Source organism: Leucopleurus acutus (genome assembly GCF_964270905.1).
Source record: "Leucopleurus acutus genome assembly, chromosome: 3".
Taxonomy (NCBI): domain Eukaryota; kingdom Metazoa; phylum Chordata; class Mammalia; order Artiodactyla; family Delphinidae; genus Leucopleurus; species Leucopleurus acutus.
The window spans coordinates 7,269,403-7,290,164 of NC_139145.1; the positions used below are offsets into that span (position 1 = coordinate 7,269,403).

General features: G+C 50.3%; 1 protein-coding gene across 3 annotated transcripts; it reads right to left on the minus strand.

Annotated features, from left to right (window-relative positions):
* Positions 1–1,694: 1,694 nt before the first annotated feature.
* S1PR5 (sphingosine-1-phosphate receptor 5) lies at positions 1,695–13,697 on the minus strand. Of its 3 annotated transcripts, none has more exons than XM_082837095.1 (2): positions 13,633–13,697; positions 1,695–3,814 (listed from the first exon to the last, which is right to left on the minus strand). In XM_082837095.1, the coding sequence occupies exon 2, from the start codon at positions 3,794–3,796 to the stop codon at positions 2,594–2,596; it is 1,203 nt and encodes a 400-aa protein (XP_082693221.1). In that variant the 5' UTR covers positions 3,797–3,814; positions 13,633–13,697; the 3' UTR covers positions 1,695–2,593. The 3 variants fall into 3 exon arrangements, with proteins under 3 accessions (XP_082693221.1, XP_082693220.1, XP_082693222.1); XM_082837094.1 differs by lacking the exon at positions 13,633–13,697 and adding an exon at positions 6,089–6,181; XM_082837096.1 differs by lacking the exon at positions 13,633–13,697 and adding an exon at positions 5,202–5,262.
* Positions 13,698–20,762: the final 7,065 nt, after the last annotated feature.

A 20,762-nucleotide genomic window follows, 5' to 3' on the forward strand; every position in this document is an offset into this window, starting at 1 on the left:
GACTGTGAGGAAACCCGCACCCTCCTCCACAGGCCGAAAGAAACCTCCAGTATCTCAAAATAACATCTACAAGACCTGTGACCCAGCAGTGCCACATGTAGAAATTTATCCAAGGTACACTGGCACAGGTGCAGGAGGATGTATGTACACAGATGTTTATTGCCACACTGTGTATAAAGGCAAGGTGTTGGACTCAACACGTGTCCCTCCCTAGGGCCCTGGTATAAGTGGTGGTATGTCTATGCTGTGAAATACCATGCAGCCAGTGAAAAGAAGCAAGACATGTTTACTTCGATTTTTTTTAATGTGGAAAAAAAGAAAAAAGTACTATAGACTGAATTGTGCCCCCCCCATCATCATATTTTGAAGCCCTAACCCCCAAGGTGATGGTATTTGGAGATGGGGATTTAGGAAGGTAATTAGGTTTAGATGAGGACTTGAGGGTGGGGCCCTCGTGATGGCATGAGTGCCCTTATCAGAGGAGACACCAGAGAGCTTGCTTCTCTTTCTCCACCATGTGAGGACACAGCAGAAGGCAGCTGTCTACAAGCCAGGAAGAGAGCACTCACCAGAACCCAACCATGCTGACACCTTGATCTTGGACTTCCAGCCTCCAGAACTGTGAGAAATAAATTTTGGCTGTTTAAGCCACCTAGACTATGGTATTTGTTATGGCAGCCAGAGCCAATTAACACAGTACAAAATCTAGATGTGCAACAATTTCCAAGATATACTATTAAGTGATCAAAGCAAGGTGGAGAGCAGTGCTAAAGTGTAAAACGAGAGAGGTGTATTTACATTTCAGTTCATTTATCCCCAGAATAGCTCTGGAAGTTTCCCAGTAGTGTATGCATCCAGGAGGGGGAACTGGTGCTTTTTGAATTTTGTAAGATGTGAACAAGTGAATAACTCGTCTGCCATCACACTATCACACAATTGAACAATGGGGTGGGGTGTCTCAGGTTGCCCCGGAAGATAACAGGAGCCTGGGGATAGGGGAACCAGGCCAGGTGGGAGATTGGGTCCAGTTCTCGAAGTGCCCTGGGAGGCGACCCCAGGTTTGAGTGTGTTTGTGTTCCAGGAAGTAGGTTGTTTCCCCGTGCGTACGGTCTGCAGGGGTCAGCCCCCGCTCCACGCCCCAAAACACACCGCGATCTTTACTTACGGCTGCCTGCAGTTCCGATGTTTCCCGGCAGGTGGCGTGCCGCAATCTGAGCCCGACGCCCCCAATCCTTTCCCCACACCCACCCCACCCCTCTCCCGCCAGCCCCTCCGCACAGAGGTTAGGAATACGCCTGGGGACACCTGGGGGCCAGGGACAGCTGGCAGACGCGGCCTCCGCTCCTGGAGCCTTTTATGGGCACAAACGGGGCCCTACGATCGCCCCTGGCCGAAAATGTAGACCCTTGAAGGAGGGAGTGTCTGCTTGGCCTTAACAGACTCCTCCAGAGGGACCAGACATCAAGCGTGCGCCTCCTCGGACCTTGGAGCCTGGACCACCTGGTCTTGTATCCTGGCTCAGACACTGGGACAAGGTACTTTGTTCTTGGAGTTTCCTCATCCTGTCAAATGGGGGTGAGGAAACCTACCTTGAAAAGTTGCAGTAAGGGTGAGAAAAAGGCCTGTCCTGGGCCTAGCACGATGGGGCGACTATCCAGGCACAATAAACTGTAATCACTTTTATTATTCGATTGTATTTTTATTCTTTATGAAGGATCTGACACCACATTCAAAGAAATATTGTTTCAGGTAGGAATTGGCTGAGTCTCCTAGAGTAAAATTTTAGGGGGCCCTGTCTTTGGTGTCTCGTCTCGAGTGAAGAGCTGTCCTTGACTCCTTTCTCCCCCACACCCAATTTCCTCCGGAATTCCGTCCAATACCTCCCAAATCCATGGAGAATCCACACGGTCTGATTCCTCATCATCACTCCCCTAGGCCAGTGCAGTCACCATCACCTTGTTCTCCTAGCTTCACCCTCCACAGAGACCAGAGGCATCTGTAAACACGTGAGCCAGATTAAGTCCCTCCTCTGCCTAGAACGCTCCATGAACCCACTTCACTCAGAGCAAAAGAAAGTCCTCCCCTGGGCTCATAAGTCCCTGCCCCATCTGTCCCACTATTCCCCTGCCTTTGTTTCCTCCCACTCTCCCTCTCCATCCTCCGCTCCAGCCACATTGACATATGTGCTTTGCAGAGAACACACAGGCATATTCTAGGCTCAGGGCCTTTGCAGCCCCACCCTGAAACGATCTTCCTTCAGAAGTTCCCAGGACAGTCCATCTCACGTCACATGTTACCACCTCTGCAGAGAGGCATCCCCTGACCACCATCGCATCACTGTATTGTCACTGGAATTATCTCCATACCTCTTCATTCCGTTATTGTCTATGTCCGCCACCAGAACATCCATCCCACAAGGGAAGGGATTTTTGTCTGTTTTCTTCATTGCTGTGGGGTTTAGCGTCAATAAAATACATTCCCCTGCGTCTTTTCTGCCTCCACCATCTTCAGCTGCTTTTACTATAAATTCCTTAATTTAGCAAGAAAGTCTGCGAAAGAGCTCTTAGGGAGGCCAGTGGCGGACCAAAGGGCGTCAGTCTGCGGCTGGAGGGGGTACCAGGGTCCAGGCGGCTGTGAGCGCGCCAGGGCTGCCTGTCGAGCCGCTGGTGTCCAGCCTGTCCCGCTGGGGTGACGAGCGCTCGGAGTGGCTGGAGCTGCCATCCAGGCCAGGAGGCAGCCAGCGCTGCAGGCCGCCCGAAGCCCCAGGGGGGCTCCCCGACGGCTGGGAGGCACCCGGGCCTAGGCTGCACCAGCGGCGGCCGCAGCAGAGAAGGCGCAGGAGCGCTTGGCGCATGTCGCGGTTGGTGAACGTGTAGATGATGGGGTTCAGAAGCGAGTTGGCCATGGCCAGGCCCAGGAAGGGGTCCGCCTGCAGGAGCACAGGGCAGGCGCGCGCCGGGCACGCCACGTCCAGCAAGAGCAGCAGGAAGAGTGGTCCCCAACAAGCCACGAAGGCCAGGAGCACCACGCTGAGCGTGCGCAACAGAGCCAACGAGCGCGGCGTGTGGCGTGCGCGGGTCGAGGCGCCTTCGCCAGTCCCGGGGTGGGCCCCCAGGCGCCGCGCTTTGGAGCGCACTTGGCAGTAGATCCGCGCGTAGAGTGCGCAGATGGCAGCCAGGATGCCAACAAAGGCGAGCACGCAGAAGAGCACGTAGGCCTTAGCATAGAGCGGCAGGACCGTGGAGCAGGCGTCCAGATGGCCGAGACAATTCCAGCCGAGCGCGGGCAGTAGCCCGAGGAGCAGCGACACGCCCCAGGCCGCGGCCGCCAGCGCCAGCGTGCGCCCCCGACGAGCTGCGGGAGCGGGTCCGGGTCCCCGGCGCTCCATGGTGAGGAGGCGCTCGAGCGCGATGGCCAAGAGGCTCAGCACGGACGCGGCGAGCGCCACGAAGACGCCACCCTCACGAGCGAACCAGAGCGCGGGCGACAGGCGCAGCGTGAGAGGCCCCGACAACAGGATGTTGGCTGCATAGGCGGCGCCCGCCAACAGGTCGGACAGCGTGAGGCTACCCAGGAGCAGGAACATGGGCGCATGGAAGCGCGGGTGGCGTCCGAGCACGATCAGCACGGCCAAGTTCTCGAGTACGATGAGCGCGCACACGGCCAGGCACACGACGGCGTCGGCGCGCAGCCCCGCGCCGGGCTGGTAGCGCGCACCGCGGAGCTTCCCGGTGTAGTTGTAATGCAGGACGATGACCTCGCTCACTGGCGCTGGCCGCAGCAGCCCCGGCTCCATGGGCTGCCCGCCCCAAGACTGCAGAGAGGTTGTGTGCAATGTCAGGCCTGGCGCGCACCATCCCCGCGGCCTGCGAAGGGGGCCCTAACCCCCTACTCCCTACCCCACACGCACTACGGGGCCCAGAGGGAGTTTGGGATGGCAGGGGGGTGTCCATGGAGACAGGCCGACACAAAGACACACAAATAACATCACAAGGGGACAGGGTAACACAAGTCCCACAGGAAAGGTACACTAATAATTCACACACAAGCAGGGATGTCCAGAGGCATATTAATCATAAACAGACAGAAATAGCCACACACAGAAAGGGACACACAAATACAGTGACACACCGACAAGGACATGTGCACAGATAGTCACAAACTAGGGCAAAATGCGCAGTTACACCCCATCAGGGAAACACGAATGCCCATTCACACATGGACAGAGAGACACAGGCAAAGATATACAAATTCCGCCACACGCAGACGGGATCTTATGCCTAGTCTCACAGGCCACAATTTCACAAACTCCACCCACACCCAGCCTGGAACCCAGAGCCCCACAATCTTCACACCTCGCTGCACACAGGGCTTTTTTCTGCGAACCCCCCTTCATCCGCCACAAAACCCCAGGGAGAAAGCTAAGCCCATCCACGCATTTTGCAGCGACAGAGCCTGAGGGCAGCAGACAGGATCCACATCTCACAGACTCTTGCAGAAGGGCATATATGTCATTAAAGTATAATAATACCTCCCACCTGTGACTGCATGCTATCATCCCCTCGTCCCCAATTTACAGACGAGGAAGCTGACGCTCAAAGTACCCTGCACAGAAGCAGGCACAAAGGTTTTCACGCTCCCACACAAACACATCCACGCAGAAACAGTTACACAATCACGGGAGTCCCACTTAACAGATGAGAAAACCAAGGCCTAGGGAGGGGAACGGACTTAGCTGGACATGGCAGAAACAAATGCACCCCTGACAGCTTCAGCTGCACACAGGGAACCAGGCGCAAATACGGACTCACAGGGAGTCACGGACTCAGCCACGCTGTGGGGGAAGGGGGCATCAGATACACACAGATACAGGTTACATTCGCTCTGCTGGGAACACTGCACAGAGGCTCACACCCTGTGCACCGCCCGCCTCGCCTCGTCTTGCCTGGAGGCACGAGTGAGGTAGTGAAACTTGCAGTGGCGTGGCTGGGAGGGAGCGAGGCCAGCGGATTCCGGGCGCCCCACAAACACCCCCATCCCGGGTCCCGCATCCAGTCCCGAAGTCGCCGGTTTTCCTCTCCCGCGAGGCCTTCGGGAAAGGCCGAGGAACCCAAGCAAGGGGACAAGGGTAGTGACAAGGGCAACACCCTCTGGGCCAGGCCGAGCCCCGCGCGCGAAAGGACCCGGTGCTGTACACTCACCCCTGTGCCCAGGTGTTGTGCGCTCAGCAGTCGAGCGGCCTGGAGCCGAGTGAGCTGCCTCTGTTCGGGGGGCGGGACTGGAGCTGACAGGCGAGGGGGCGGGCCCGCAAGGCCGAGTGCCCGCGGTCGCAAGCAATTGCCCCCTCCCCTTGGGGCCCGGGCTCCCAGCCCGTGTCTGCCAGCCTGTGCCACCCGCCGCGGCACCGGAACGCGCCCTGGTGGCGACTGGCACAGGCGAGCCCTCAGCTTCCCCCTCCGGGCCTGGGCTTCTCTCCCAGGGACGCTCCGTCGCGGTGGGAGGACCCGGAGACATGAGAAGGGGAGGGTTCTTCAGCCTCTCCCCCCGCCCACCGAAGTAAAGGGGTCCTCTCTGTCCTCTGGGCACTGGTCCCTCCCTGTATTCCACCTACCTTCCAACTGAACCTCCTGGGCTGCACCCCAAGGACGTCCCGCCGGCGGAGGGACCCTGGCAACCCGGGTTAGGAGGGGTCTTCGGCAGCGGTAGCCTCAATCCCCTCCCCCCAGCAGCTAGGTCCCGTCGGCCTCCGGGCTCAGGCCCCACCCCATTTCCCCGCTCCCACCCCCCGTCTGGGGCTAATGGGGGAGGGGCAGGCGCGGTCAAGATTCTGGTGGGAACCTTTTCCTCCCCAGATAAGGAGAATCTGGTTCGTAAGTCCCCCTGGTTCTCCCGCTTCCCCCACCCCGTCTCTCTCACCCTTATCACTCCCGACAACGTGATTTACTCGGTTGTCATGTTTCTGGACTGTGTCCCCACCAGTCAGCCCCACAGGGGTAGGAATTTGCGTTCTGTCGTGGGCACTGCCTGGACACAGCCTGTGCCTAGTAAGCAGCCGCTGAGTGAATGAATGAATGACTGTCTCCCTCACTTTCTCTCTGTGTGTCTCTCTTCTGTTCTCTCAGGGTCTCTCCGTCTCTGTTTCTCCCCGTCTCTGTGTGTGTCTCTCTCAGTCGCTTCTCCGCCTTTCTCTGTGCCTCTCCCACGTCTCTCCCAGGCCTCCGCTCCTCCGACGGGCCAGTCCCAGCTGGCCCCGCAGCCCACACCCCCAGTTCCCAGGAGCCTCCAGGCTGGGAAGCTCCCTCCTACCGGAGGCCACAGCCCGGAAGGGGGGCTGGGCCTGGCTGCCACGACCTTCACCAGGGCTGTGCCCTTTGCACCTGCTGCCTCAGGCTTTGCGGGTCACGGGTGGGGTGAGGGCGTCCCAGGGACCATGAGCCAGAGGTTGGGGATGGATCGGAAGGGTGCCCCCAGGGGAGGGACCGCGTGGGACACCCAGGCCGGGTCGCATCCCCGTGTAGCCTCTTAGGGAATCCCTGTGGCTCCAAATACAACCACTCCTGCCTGCTCCGACAGGTCCCACACAGGGACAGCGCAGCCAGTGGGGCCCACGAAGGGGGGTCGCCTTAAGGTTTGGGTGCCAGAGCGCCACAGCCTCCCGCGACCAAGCCCGCTGGGATGAGCCCTGAAGATTCCCCAGACGCGGCGGGGCCATGCCTGGCACACATCATGTGATCCATAAATGACCCCATTCTGCAAAGGGGAAGCCACACCCCAGAGTGGGAAAGTGGCTGCTTCTCACCTCCCAGGCGGCGATCTCACCTCCCACGGGCCCCGCAGGGTGGAGGGGGGCTCTTCCTGCCACAGGTCTCAGGCCCAGCACCCCCAACTCATGCCATCTCGTACACAAGATCCCACAAGATCACAGCCCTCTCCTGCTCTAGACCCTCCCATGGCTCCATATGTGGCTCAGAGTTCAAGTCCAAACCCCAACTACAAGGCCTTCAAAACCCACAAGGCCTTGCACAGTCTTTCCTCCTTACATCTCTGCTATTCCTCCGTCATACTCCCTTCCAGCCCCACTGACTTCCCCCCAGTTCCTCACACACTTCAAGACCTTGGCACTTGGGGATCAGCCTGCCTGGAACATCCTTCTTCCAGCCCTTCCAGCCGGTCACCTCCACAGAGAGGCCTTCCCTGCTGCGTCCCCCTCCTCCCCAAGCTCACACGGCAGTTGGCACCATCTGAAATTACCTTGAATGTTTACTTATTCATCTGGCATACTGTGGGTCTCTGCCCTAGACTCCCAGCTCCAGGAAGCCAGGGACCCTGTCTGTCCCTCTGCCCAGTCACTGAGTAAAGGTTAAGAGCTTGGAGTGTGGAGCTGGGCTTAGCTACTTTGTAATCTAGGACTCTGGGCAAGTGACACCCACTCTGAGCGTTGGCGGCCTCTTCTGTAAAATGGATAACGACAGTTCCCACTCCGAGGGATGCTGTTGAGGAGGAAGGAGTGGAACAGAGCTGTGAGACACAGGTGAGAGTTCAGTCAATGTTAGCTCAGGTGCTATTGGTCACCACTGTATCCCAGAGGAGGAATTAGGAAGGGGTTCAACTCAGGCCCCATCAACCCCAGGCACCACTAGCACCCCAACCTGCCTCCACCCCCTACCCCCCAGCCATGCCTGGTCTCTTTCCCAGGGGAAGGGCACCCCTGGCCTCCGAGCTCCTGCCACAGCCCGCTGCCTGATGCATGTCTGGGCCGGCACACCTGCCTGGCAGGTTCTGCTGCCAGGGCCCTCACCCATAGGGGCCGCCCCACCCAATCTGTGCCCACTCTCACTGAGCTGTATCTTCATCTCTGAAAGAGCAAAATGCCTCCCACAGTACCCTCACACCTCCACCCATCCAGAGTCAGAGGGCTGCAGCAAGACTTCCCATTCCCCCCCTCTCCATCTCCCTCTGACCAGTCCTGAGGCATGAATGTGGCTGCAGGGAGGTGCACAGCCAGAGACCAGAGCATTCATGGTTTCGGCGGGGTGGGGTGGGGGGGATGGTGGGGGGTTGTCTCAAACTGGAGGTTGAAGGGCCAACTCCGGCTCACAACCTCAAGATTCGGTTGCTTGGCTCAAAGGTTTCCCATTCAAACATCTGTCTGAACTGTACAGAAACACTAGTCTGGTCGGTATATTTGTTTCTCACAGGGGTACGGGTTAATTTTGGAACTGCTATGTACTAGCACTGAACAAATAAGTACATATGTTGTAGATACTGACAACCAGTTTTCATACTGTTGGAGAATGAAGTTACAAATAAGCAGTGTGGTGCTGGATGGGGTTACCATTATGAAGTGTTTATTTTAACAGTTAGATATGAAAGTAAATATGGATATGAGTGTACACACGGGTTAGTACACACACATTTCCCAGCTCTGTCTGCCGAGGGCTCAGAGCAATGACACCCCAGTAGCAATGAATACACTCAGCACCCAGATCTTGGTTTCTAAATACCATTTTCCAGTATGAGGAACCAGGGCTTCTTGGAGAAACGACCACTTCTAGGGCTGGGGCAGAGAAACTGCACAAGGACCCTGAAGCATCTTCTAGACAGAGTGCTTTAAAAAAAAAAAATGCCAAAAAGACACCAGAGCCAGTCTGAAAGAACTCCCACTGGCCAAAGCTGGAACAATTTGAACAAAATAAATAGCGATAGAATTGGATTATAACCCAAAGAATAAAATAAATGTCCACAAATCCATGCCGATTTAAATACATGATTGAATCTATTTTAAACTGAGGGAGAAGGAACAAAAAGGTAATTTTACAGCCTGAGAGGTCCTCGAGAAGACATATGCTCCCAGGCCACGCCACGAGGAGGCTTTGGACATTTCTATTGCCAGCCTGGCCTTTCACAGTATCTGAGCTTGAAATCTCTGGCTGCAGTGCCAGGAGCATGGATTTCAGAGGAGACAGGTGGCAGGGCGACTTTCAGTTTCTAAACTTCCCTGAACCTCCATTTCCTCATCTGAAAATGGGAACACCATGGTCCTCTGCCCATAAGACGCTCACATTTTTGCGGGGGACAAAAAAAAAAACATACACAAGTTATTAAGAGAATTCCACATAGTGACATGTACTATAAACAAATAAAATATAATGTTGTGTTACGGGAGTGAATGGGGAATTTATTTTATTTTATTTTTTTTGGCCGCGCAGCTTGTGGGCCCCAACCAGGGATTGAACCTGCGCCCTTGGCAGTGAAAGTGTGCACTGGACCACCAGGGAATTCCCGGAATGGGGACCACTTTATTTATTTTTATTTTTTTATTATTTATTTATTTTTAAATTTTTATTTACTTATATATTGATTTTTGGCTGCATTGGGTCTTCGTTGCTGTGCGGGGGCTTTCTCTAATTGCGGCGAGCGGGGACTACTCTTCGTTGTGGTGCGTGGGATTCTCCTGCGGTGGCTTCTCTTGTTGCAGAGCACAGGCTCTAGGTGCGCAGGCTTCAGTAGTTGCAGCACGCAGGCTCAGTAGTTGTGGCTCATGGGCCCTAGAGCGCAGGCTCAGTCTTTGTGGCACATGGGCTTAATTGCTCCACGGCATGTGGGATCTTCCCGGACCAGGGATCGAACCTGTGTCCCCTGCATTGGCAGGCAGATTCTTAACCACTGCGCCACCAGGGAAGTCCTGGGGACCATCTTAGATCCAAGAGCAGGCAAAGGCTCTTTGTGGAGGTGAAGTGAGCTGAGGTCAGAATAACATGAAGGCAGAGGGAAGGGTGTTCCTGGAAGAGGAATCAGCATGAGCAAAGGCCTAGGTTACTGTACTTCCTTTTTTTTTTTTTTTTTAATTGAGGGAGTTCCCTGGTGGTCTAGTGGTTAGGACTCAGAGCTTTTCTTTTCGTTTTTTTTAACAAATTTATTTGTTAATTTATTTTTGGCTGTGTTGGGTCTTCATTGCTGTGTGTGGGCTTTCTGTAGTGGCGGCCAGCGGGGGCTACTCTTCATTGCAGTAGCTTCTCTTGTCACAGAGCACGGGCTCTAGGTACGCGGGCTTCTGTAGTTGTGGCACGTGGACTCAGTAGTTGTGGCTCGTGGGCTCTAGAGCGCAGGCTCAGTAGTTGTGGCGCATGGGCTTAGTTGCTCTGCGGCATGTGGCATCTTCCTGGATCAGGGCTTGAACCCATTTCCCCTGCGTTGGTAGGCGGATGTTAACCACCGTGCCACCAGGAAAGTCCGGACTCAGCGCTTTCACCGCAGTGGCCTGGGCTCAATCCCTGATTAGGGAACTGAGATCCTGCAGGCTGTGCAGCGCAGCCAAAAAAAAAAAAAAAAAAAAAATGGAGGTGATAGTCACGTAACATAAAATTAATCCTCTTAAAGGAACAATTCAGTAGCATTGAGGACATTCACAATGGTATTCAACCACCACCTCTATCTAGTTTCAAAACATTTTCATCACCCCAAAAGGAAACCCCACACCCATTAAACAGTTGTTCCCCATCGCCATCCCCCAGCCCGAGGCAACCACTGATCTGCACTCTGTCTCTATGGATTTCTCTATTCTGGATACGTCATATAAATGGAATCATACAATATGTGGCCTTTTGCACCAGACTTCTTTCACTTAGCATAATGTTTTGAGGTTCTTCCAGGTTGTAGCAGGCAGCAGGACTTCATTTCTTTTTATGAGTGAATACTACTATTGTATTAATGTACTTATTAAAAATTCTAAAAGGCTCCGAGAAGAGGCTTTGAGTTGGGAGAGTGAGGGGCTTCGTGGGGTGGGGGGGGAATCACCTTGTCCCCAGGTGCTGGGCAGAAATTGGGCAGAGCCATGCTTTTCTCCCCTGCTCACTCCGGGCCTGGTGAACTGCCCAGGGGAAAATCTGACCTCATCTTCCTGCACAGATGTCCCCAGATACAGCTTGGGTTAAACCCAGGCCAAGGGCTCCAAAAGATGGAGACATGGTTGGCAGACCAAGTCCTCAGAAGGCAGAGGAGGCAGGCCCTGATCTTTCCCACCAAGCAGCCCTCTTGGTGCCCCCCTCCCTGCATCCCTCACTTCCAAGTGAGGTTTGGAAACTTGGAGTCAGATCCTCCTCTCTCTTCCTCTTTCTCTCTCTCTCTCTCTCTCTCTCTCTCTCTCTCTCTCTCTCTCTTCCCCCTCACACTTAGACATTCATTTCACAGACTAGATAGGGAGGGGAGGGGAAAGAACAACTGGGCAGAGAGATTGAATCAGCACATGCAAAAGTGTGGAGGCTGGGCTTCCCTGGTGGCGCAGCGGTTGAGAGTCCGCCTGCCGATGCAGGGGACACGGGTTCGTGACCCGGTCCGGGAAGATCCCACGTGCCGCGGAGCAGCTGGGCCCGTGAACCATGGCCGCTGAGCCTGTGCATCCGGAGCCTGTGCTCCGCAACGGGAGAGGCCACAACAGTGAGAGGCCCGCATATCGCAAAAACAAAAACAAAAACAAAAGTGTGGAGGCTGAAAAGAATGTGTGGGTAAAAGAAACAGAAATCAGGTCAGTAGGGCACAGTTATGGCTTAGGGGGAGGAAAGAGCAGGAGTGGGAGGTGAAGCTGGGGGTGGGGCAAGGGCAGATCTGGTGGACCTCAAATATCAGGCCTGTGATATCTGTTCACCATCTTGCTGTGTGACTTACTTAACCTCTCTGACCTCAGTCTACTCATCTGTAAAATGAAGTCATGGAAGTCTTTTTCGTTCTCACAGTGATCTTGGGAGTATGAAGGCAATCATTGGTGTAAAGAGCTAACACATTGCTCGGCGCAGAGCTAACCACTTGATAAATGTCAGACTTTTTTTTTTTTGGCCATGTCGTGCAGCATGTAGGATCTTAGTTCCTGACCAGGGATTGAACCCAGGCCCCTGCAGTGAAAGCATGAAGTCCTAACCACTGGACCATCAAGGAATTCTCAGACACTTGGCTTGTTTCTATTCTTTTTCTTCTTTTATTTTTGGCTACCTTGAAAAATGCTATAAACCTCTGTGTACAGGTTTGTTGTTGTTGTTGTTTTGTTTTGTTTTTTGGTTGCACCAGGTCTTCGTTGCAGCAGGCGGGCTCCTTAGTTGTGGCATGCATGTGCGATCTAGTTTCCTGATCAGGGATCGAACCTGGGCCCCCTGCACTGGGAGCGTGGAGTCTTATCCACAGCACCACCAGGGAAGTCCCTGTATACAGGTTTTTTTATGTGGACATATATTTTTATTTCTATTGGGAATATATCTAGGAGTGGAATTGTGGTGTCATGTGGTAATTCTCTGCTGAATGTCTTGAGGAACTGCCAAACTTTTCCAAAGTGATTGCCCTGTTTTGCATTCCCACCAGCAATATATAGGGGTTCTGATTTCCCCACATCCTGCTAACACTTGTTATTTTCCATCCTTTTAAAATTTTATTATTTATTTATTTATTTTTGGCTGTGTTGGGTCTTCGTTGCTGCACGCAGGCTTTTCTCTAGTGGCGGGGAGCGAGGGCTCCTCTTTGTTGCGGTGCACAGGCTTCTCACTGCGGTGGCTTCTCTTCTTGTGCAGCACAGGCTATAGGCACGCGGGCTTCAGTAGTTGTGGCACACGGGCTCAGTAGTTGTGGCGCAAGGGCTTAGTTGCTCCGCGGCATGTGGGATCTTCCCGGACCAGGGATCGAACTCGTGTCCCCTGCAGGAGGATTCTTAACCACTGTGCCACCAGTGAAGTCCCTTCCGTCCTTTTTTATTACAGTCATCCTGGTGGGCGTGAAGTGGCACCTCATTGTGGTTTGATAGTTATTACTTTTTGTTATTATTTTTATTGGTCCCAACGCACACACTGCAGTGCATGCTTCCTCCTGTCCTTCCCCACTCATGACCCTCCCGTAACTCCTTGGAGCACTTTGAAGAAAGCTCAAGCAGAGGGGAGAAGGGATAAATTAGGAGTTTGGGATAAACATATACACACTACTATATGTAGAATAAATAACCAACAAGGACCTACTATATAGCACAGGGAACTATACTCCATATTTTGTAATAACCTATAAGAGAAAAGAATCTGGAAAGAAAAGATATATATGCATGTATAACTGAATCACTTTTCTGTATATCTGAAACAAACACAACATTGTAAATAAACTATACTTCAATTAAAACAAATAATAATAAAAGAAAGCAAGCTCAGGCAGCCCAGGCCTTTGCCAACTGGCTGTTGCCCTGCTCCCCACCCCCTACCATACCATACCTCTTGTCTCTAAATCTCCAAACCTGGCAACTGTTCCTCAGGGTCAGAGAAGCAGGATTTGGGGTCAGAGAGACGTGGGTTGGAATTCTGGCTCTGATGATCTTGGGCAGATGGATTGACATCTGTGAGCCTCAGTTTCCTCATCAGTTAAATGGGAATCATAATTATTCCCCTCTCATACGGTTCAATGAGCTGGTCATGTCAACTGTTTAGTGCAATGCCTGGCATTGAGTAGGGGCTGTATTAATCAGGATTTGTTTAGTTGAAAGTTCCAGGAAAAAAAATTAAGTCCAACTTAAAAACAACTCAAACTGGCGTGGAGGCAGTGGTTAGGAATGAATTGACTCCCGTAGCTGAAAATCTAGGGATCTAGGAGTTGGGTTAACTTCAGGCATACCTGGATCAAGAAGCTCCAGTGTCACCAGGAATCTAACTCTGTCTCTTGGCTCAGCTGGGCTTTCATCTCATCAAGCTCCCCTTTGGGTGGCAGACATTCTTCCTGGCACTACAGATCCATTATTCCCACTCAGTAGCAACTTGGAAAAAGATATCCAGTCACCCCAGGGTTCCACCAGAAGTCCTAGTACTGAATTTCATTGACCCAGCTAGGATCACATGTCATAACCAAACCAATCTCCTGGTCTGGGGAGTGGACTGCTCTGATTGGTCAGGTTGGAGAATGTGGGCGGAGTCAACCCAAAATTGGTCTGAGCATCTTCACGTGGGCCATTAGGAGTCCTCAAACTTTGGTGGGTTGCTTTTCAGGCATCTGAGATGGGAAGGGCATGGAACAACAGAAAGGGCGGAAGTTAAATTCAGGGAGTTCAGTTCAGGGCCAGTTGAGTTTGAGATGCCTCCCCGCCATCAGGTGGCGCCACTGAGTCATCAACTGAATATGAGACATGCATGCACCTGGTGTCTTGGTGGCTCACATTCTTTTTATTGATTTTATGAAAATGTAATTTCCTTTTGAAGGGTACAATTAAGAAATGTAATTATTATGATGTATAATTTCTCCACCTGGAGTTAATTACCTTCTTTTTTTCTTTAGCTGTCTCTCTTAGAAGTTCTGGTAATTTATCTCAATCCAACTTTCCAAATGATAAAATTCATCAGATAATCTATAGGTAGCACTCTGTTTTCCTCCTGGGTTCTTTTTGCTGGGGTATTCCTCCTGCCACCATCCCAGGAATTCTCTTCATCTCTTTCCTAAGCTGGAATCCCTGTTTCCTCAGTCTCATGTCTTCTTTTTTTCTTTGTTTACCCCTCTGTTTTTGTGGAGTGCATCCTGCAGTAAATTTCTGAGAACGTAAGAGCATCAAAGATAACATTTCTGAGTCCTTCCATGTTTTGATATGTGTTTACTTGCTCCTCACACTTGATCAATATTTTGGCTGGAAATAGTGGTCTGGATTGAAAATCCTTTTCTGTCAGAATTTTGAATCCATATCCCCATTGTCTCTCTCTCTCCTTTTTTTTTTTTTTTTTTTGATGTATTGGTATTTATTGGAAAGAAACATGCTCCTCTCACACACCTGAGGGCAGGAAGCAAAGGCAGGTTCTCAGCAGGAGTGGGACGGGGAACCTCTCTCTCTTTTTTTAATAGATTTATTTATTTTATTTATTTATTTTTGACTGCGTTGGGTCTTCGTTGCCGCATGTGGGCTTTCTCTCATTGCGACGAGCGGGGGCTACACTTCGTTGTGGTGCACGGGCTTCTCATTGCAGTGGCTACCCTTGTTGCAGAGCATGGCCTCTGGGCACAGGGGCTTCAGCAGTTGTGGCATGCAGGCTCAGTAGTTATGGCGCATGGGCTTAGTTGCTCCGTGGCATATGAGATCTTCCTGAACCAGGGATCGAACCCATGTCCCCTACACTGGCAAGCGGATTCTTAACCATTGCACCACCAGGGAAGCCCCGATTGTCTCTTTGTTTCCCATGTCTTTGAATGTGCTGTTCTACCAGGAAGGCACTTCCTTCCTTCCTCTCTTTTTCTCACTAATTCTCACTCATCCTTTAGATGCTACGATAAACATTTCTGGGGATCACTATTGAATGAAAAACTACTTCAATTAAGTGACTCTCTTGACTAATTTTGGCCATTGAAATATGAGATGTATGCAATGACATACATCACTTCTGCATGTCAATCAATTCTGAGGAGGCATCAAAAAGCCCACACAAGGACTTCCCTGGGTGCATAGTGGTTAAGAATCCGCCTGCCCATGCAGGGGACACGGGTTTGATCCCTGGTCCGGGAAGAGCCCACATGCCATGGAGCAACTAAGCCCGTGCACCACAACTACTGAGCCTGCACGCTAAAGCCCGAGAGCCACAACTACTGAAGCCCCAGCGCCTAGAGCCCATGCTCTGCAACAAGAGCAGCCACCGCAATGAGAATCCTGCGCACCGCAACAAAGAGTAGACCCCACTCGCCGCAACTGGAGAAAGCCCGTGCACAGCAACGAAGACCCAACGCAGCCCCAAAATAAATTAATTAATTAAATAAAATAATAATAATAAAAAAAGCCCACACAAGCTTCTCCAGTCTCTCTCTTGTCCCTTTGTGGCAACTGAGGCAGTGAGTTCCTGATGGTACAGCCACAAGATGGTACGTACCTGGTCAGCTTGGACCCCTTCATGACTGTGTAGAGCTGAGCCTCTGCCAGCTCATGTAGGATGAGTAACATGACGGGGGAATAAACTTTGGTTGTGTTAAACCATTGGACTTTGGTCTTGTTTGCTATTGCAGGGAAACTTGACCTATTCGGACTAATACAGAGCACAACTTAAATGTGGCTTCCTCAGAAGTCCTCCCGGATCACAGCCCCCAAACTAGGTTACTTCCTGTTATTGTAAGCTTGCATTTTCCTATGTGACCCTTATTGCAATCATAACTATGTAATTATTTGTGTAATGAATTCAACATTTATCTCCTTTATCCTACCTCCAAGATCCCAAGAGGAGACCGTGGTATTTGTCCTCTTTCTATAGCCCTGTGCCCAGCATAGAGCTTGGCACATAGTAGATGCCCAGGATAAATTTGTGGGGGTTTTTTGTTTGTTTGTTTGTTTGGTTTTCAGTAGTATTGTTTTTATTTTTTATTTTTACTTTTTAAAATTTTTACTGAGGGACTTCCCTGGTGGTGCAGCGGTTAACTCTGTGCTCCCAATGCAGGGGATGAGGGTTAGATTGCTGGTGGGGAAATAAGATCCCACATGCCATGCAGTGCAGCCAAAAAAAAAAAAATTATTGAAATACAGTTATTTACAATGTTGTGCTAGTTTAAGGTGTACAGCAAAGTGATTCAGTTATATATCCATATCTATCTATACTTTATCTATCAGATTCTTTTTCATTATAGGTTATTACAAGACATTGAATATAGTTTCCTGTGCTATGCAGTAGGTCCTTGTTGGTTATCTATTTTATGTAAAGTAGTGTGTATATTTTAATCCCAAACTCCTAATCTATCCCTACCCCCAGGATACATTTGTTGAATGAAAGAAGAGTTTGGCATCCTTTCAGCCAAAAAGGCAGTCATAATGTGAGTTCATTTCTAGAGCATTCTCTCACACAACTCTGGGTGCAATAAAGGCATGAGAGGTAGGACGAGGGGGCTCTAAGGAAGCAAGGAAGTTTGACTAGGAAAGTGATCTATGTGAGAAAGCATCTTTATACATATTTGTGTTTCCTTCAAGAGTGTGTAATTTAGTCAGCTCAGCCTAAGAGGGATGATTTCACTAAGGAGCATGGGAACTGGGTGGAGAAGCGCAGAAACATTCTTGAAATTGCTGAGAGACCCAGGATGAAATTCAGGCACTGACGCCAAAAGACAATCACCAGAATACAGTCACCAATCCTACCTCACTGGATTCCACTCAAATGCAATTTTGTGTCCGTGTCCTAATGTTACCATACTGATTTGTTTTTTCTAGTTTATTGGGGTGTCATTGACATACAACAAAATGCATGCCCTTTAAATGTTTGGTTCCTCTATATCTTCACCTTGGTAGTGTCAGTCTTTTTTTTTTTTTTTTTTTCCGGTACGCGGGCCTCTCACTGTTGTGGCCTCTCCCGTTGAGGAGCACAGGCTCCAGACACGCAGGCTCAGTAGTTGTGGCTCACGGGCCCAGCTGCTCCGCGGCCTGTGGGATGTTCCCGGACTGGGGCACAAACCCGTGTCCCCTGCATCGGCAGGCGGACTCTCAACCACTGCGCCACCAGGGAAGCCCCAGGGCCAGTCTTTTTCATTTTAGCTGTTCTGGTGGGTTTGTGGTAGTATCTGATTGTCGTGTTATTTTGCATTTTCCTGATGGTTTTCGATAAGAATCTTTTCATGTGCTTATTTGGCATCCATTTGTCTTTTGTGAAGAGACTGTATAGATCTTTTGCCTGTGCTTTTATTGGGTTGCTTTCTGAGTTTTAAATGTATGACGACTATGAAGATGACCACTGGGAATAACAGTTTGCCCACTGTATGACCTCTATTTCTGATACTTTATTTCCTCACCTGTAAAATGGGTTTAATAATCATATCTAGGGACTTCCCTGGTGGTGCAGTGGTTAAGAATACTCCTGCCAATGCAGGGGACATGGGTTCGATCCCTGGTCCGGGAAGATCCCACATGCCGTGGAGCAACTAAGCCCGTGAGCCACAACTACTGAGCCTGCACTCTAGAGCCTGCGAGCCACAACTACTGAGCCCGCATGCCACAACTACTGAAGCCCATGTGCCTAGAGCCTGTGCTCCGCCACAAGAGAAGCCACCGCAATGAGAAGCCCTCGCACCGCAATGAAGAGTAGCCCCTGCTCTCCACAACTAGAGAAAGCCCGCGTGCAGCAACGAAGACCCAATGCAGCCAATAAATAAATAAATAAATAAATTTATTTTAAAAAATAATTAGATCTGACTTCTAGGGTTGTACTAAGGGTTAAATGACTTAAGACAGGTAAAGCCAGTAGGGCAACTCTTGAGGGAATTGATCTTGAACCCTGGAGAAGCCAGCTGAGGAGACTCAGAAAGAGCTGGGGATGCTAATTATTAGAGAAATGCAGGTCAAAACTACAATGAGGTACCACCTCACACTGGTCAGAATGGCCATCAATAAAACTCTACAAATAACAAATGCTAGAGAGGGTGTGGAGAGAAGGGAACCCTCCTACACTGTTGGTAAGAATGTAAATTGGAGGAGCCATGTTGGAAAACAGTATGGTGTTTCCTCAGAAGACTAAAAATAGAATTACCATATAATAATCCCACTCCTGGGCATATATCCAGACAAAACTCTAATTCAAAATGATACATGCACCCCTATGTTCATAGCAGCACTATTCACAATAGCCAAGATATGGAAACAACCTAAATGTCCGTCGACATGTGCATGGATAATGAAGATGTGGTGCATGTATACAATGGAATACTACTCAGCCATAGAAAAGAATGAAATAATGCCATTTGCAGCAACATGGATGCAACTAGAGATTGAAGTGAAGTAAGTCAGAAAGAGACAAATACCGTATGATATCACTTATATGTGGAATCTAAAATATGACACAAATGAACCTATCTATGAAATAGAAACAGACTCACAGACATAGAGAACAAACTTGTGGTTGCCAAGGGGGAGGGGGTGTGGGGGAGTGGTTTGGGGTTAGCAGATGGAAGCTTTTATGTATAGAATGGATAAACAACAAGGTCCTGGGACTTCCCTGGTGGTCCAGTGGTTAAGAATCCACCTTCCAGTGCAGGGGACACGGGTTCTATCCCTGGTCGGGGAACTAAGATCCCACATGCATTCTGCAACTAAGAGGCCTGCGTGCTGCAACTAAGAAGTCTGCATGCTGCCACGAAGAGCCCGCGTGGCGCAACTAAGACCTGGTGCAGCCAAAATAAATAATAAATAAATTGTTTAAAAATCATTATAGGGCTTCCCTAGTGGCACAGTGGTTAACAATCCGCCTGCCAATGCAGGGAACACGGGTTCGAGCCCTGGTCCAGGAAGATCCCACATGCCGTGGAGCAACGAAGCCCGTGCGCCACAGCTACTGAGCCTGCGCTCTAGAGCCCGTGAGCCACAACTACTGAAACCTGCGTGCCTAGAGCCCGTGCTGAACAATAAGAGAAGCCACTGCAATGAGAAGCCCGCGCACAACAACGAAGACCCAATGCAGCCAAAAATAAATTAATTAAATAAATAAATTTATTTTAAAAATCATTATAAAAATTTTTTAAAGTTGTATATATATGTATAACTGAATCACTTTGCTGTAAACAGAAATTAACATGCCATTGTAAATCAACTCTACTTAAATTTAAAAAAAAAATAGCTGGGAGGAGGCTCTTAGGACAGCTAAGTTCCTTAATCATTCACTTAGTCATTTAACAAACAATTACTGTGTGTCTGTCATGTAGCAACACAAGAGGCACCAGAGAGCCCGGACGGCTGGTTTTCTCTCCTTGTCATCGCTGGCCTGGTGCAGGACACTGAGAGTGACCATGGACGTTCTTCTTTTTTTTAACTGAAGTAGAGTTCACTTAAAATATTCTATTAGGGACTTCCCTGGTGGAGCAGTAGTTAAGAATCCACCTGCCTATGCAGGGGACACAGGTTCGAGCCCTGGTCCAGGAAGATCCCACATGCCACAGAGCAACTAAGCCCGTGTGCCACATCTACTGAGCCTGCGCTCTAGAGCCCGTGAGCCACAACTACTGAGCCCACGTGCCATAACTACTGAAGCCCGTGCACCTAGAGCCCGTGCTCTGCAACAAGAGAAGCCACCACAACGCAAAGACTGCATGCCACAACGAAGACCCAATGCAGCCAAAAATAAATAAATAAAATAAATAAATTTATTTAAAATAATAATAGTAAAAGTATTCTATTACTTTTGGCTGTACAATGTAGTGAATTGATATTTTTGTAGATTATACTCCATTTTAAGTCATTATAAAGTATTGGCTGTATTCCCCGTGCGGTACAATGTAGCCTGTAGCTTATTTATTTTATACATAGTAGTTTCTACCTTTTAATCTCCTCCCCCTACGTTGCCCCTTCCCTCCTTCCTCAGCCCACTGGTAACTTTTAGTTTGTTCTCTGTATCTGTGAGTTTGTTTCTGTTTTGTTATATTCACTTATTTGTATTATTTTTAGATTCCACATAAGTCAACATACAGTATTTGTCTGACTTATTTCTTCTTTAAAAAAATATTTATTGATTTATTTATCTGCTTGTGCCAGGTCTTAGTTGCGGCAGGCATGCTCCTTAGTTGTGGCGTGCGAACTCTTAGTTGCGGCATGCATGTGGGATCTAGGGAAGTCCCACAGTCGCCACCAGGGAAGTCCCTGTCTGACTTATTTCACTAAGCATAATGCCCCCGAGGCCCATCCATGGTGTTGCAAATAGCAGAATTTCATTCTTTGAGAATTCCCTGGCGGTCCAGTGATTAAGACTCTGCGCTTCCGCTGCAGGGGGCACAGGTTCGATCCCTGGTTGGGGAACTAAGATCCCGCAAGCCACGTGGTG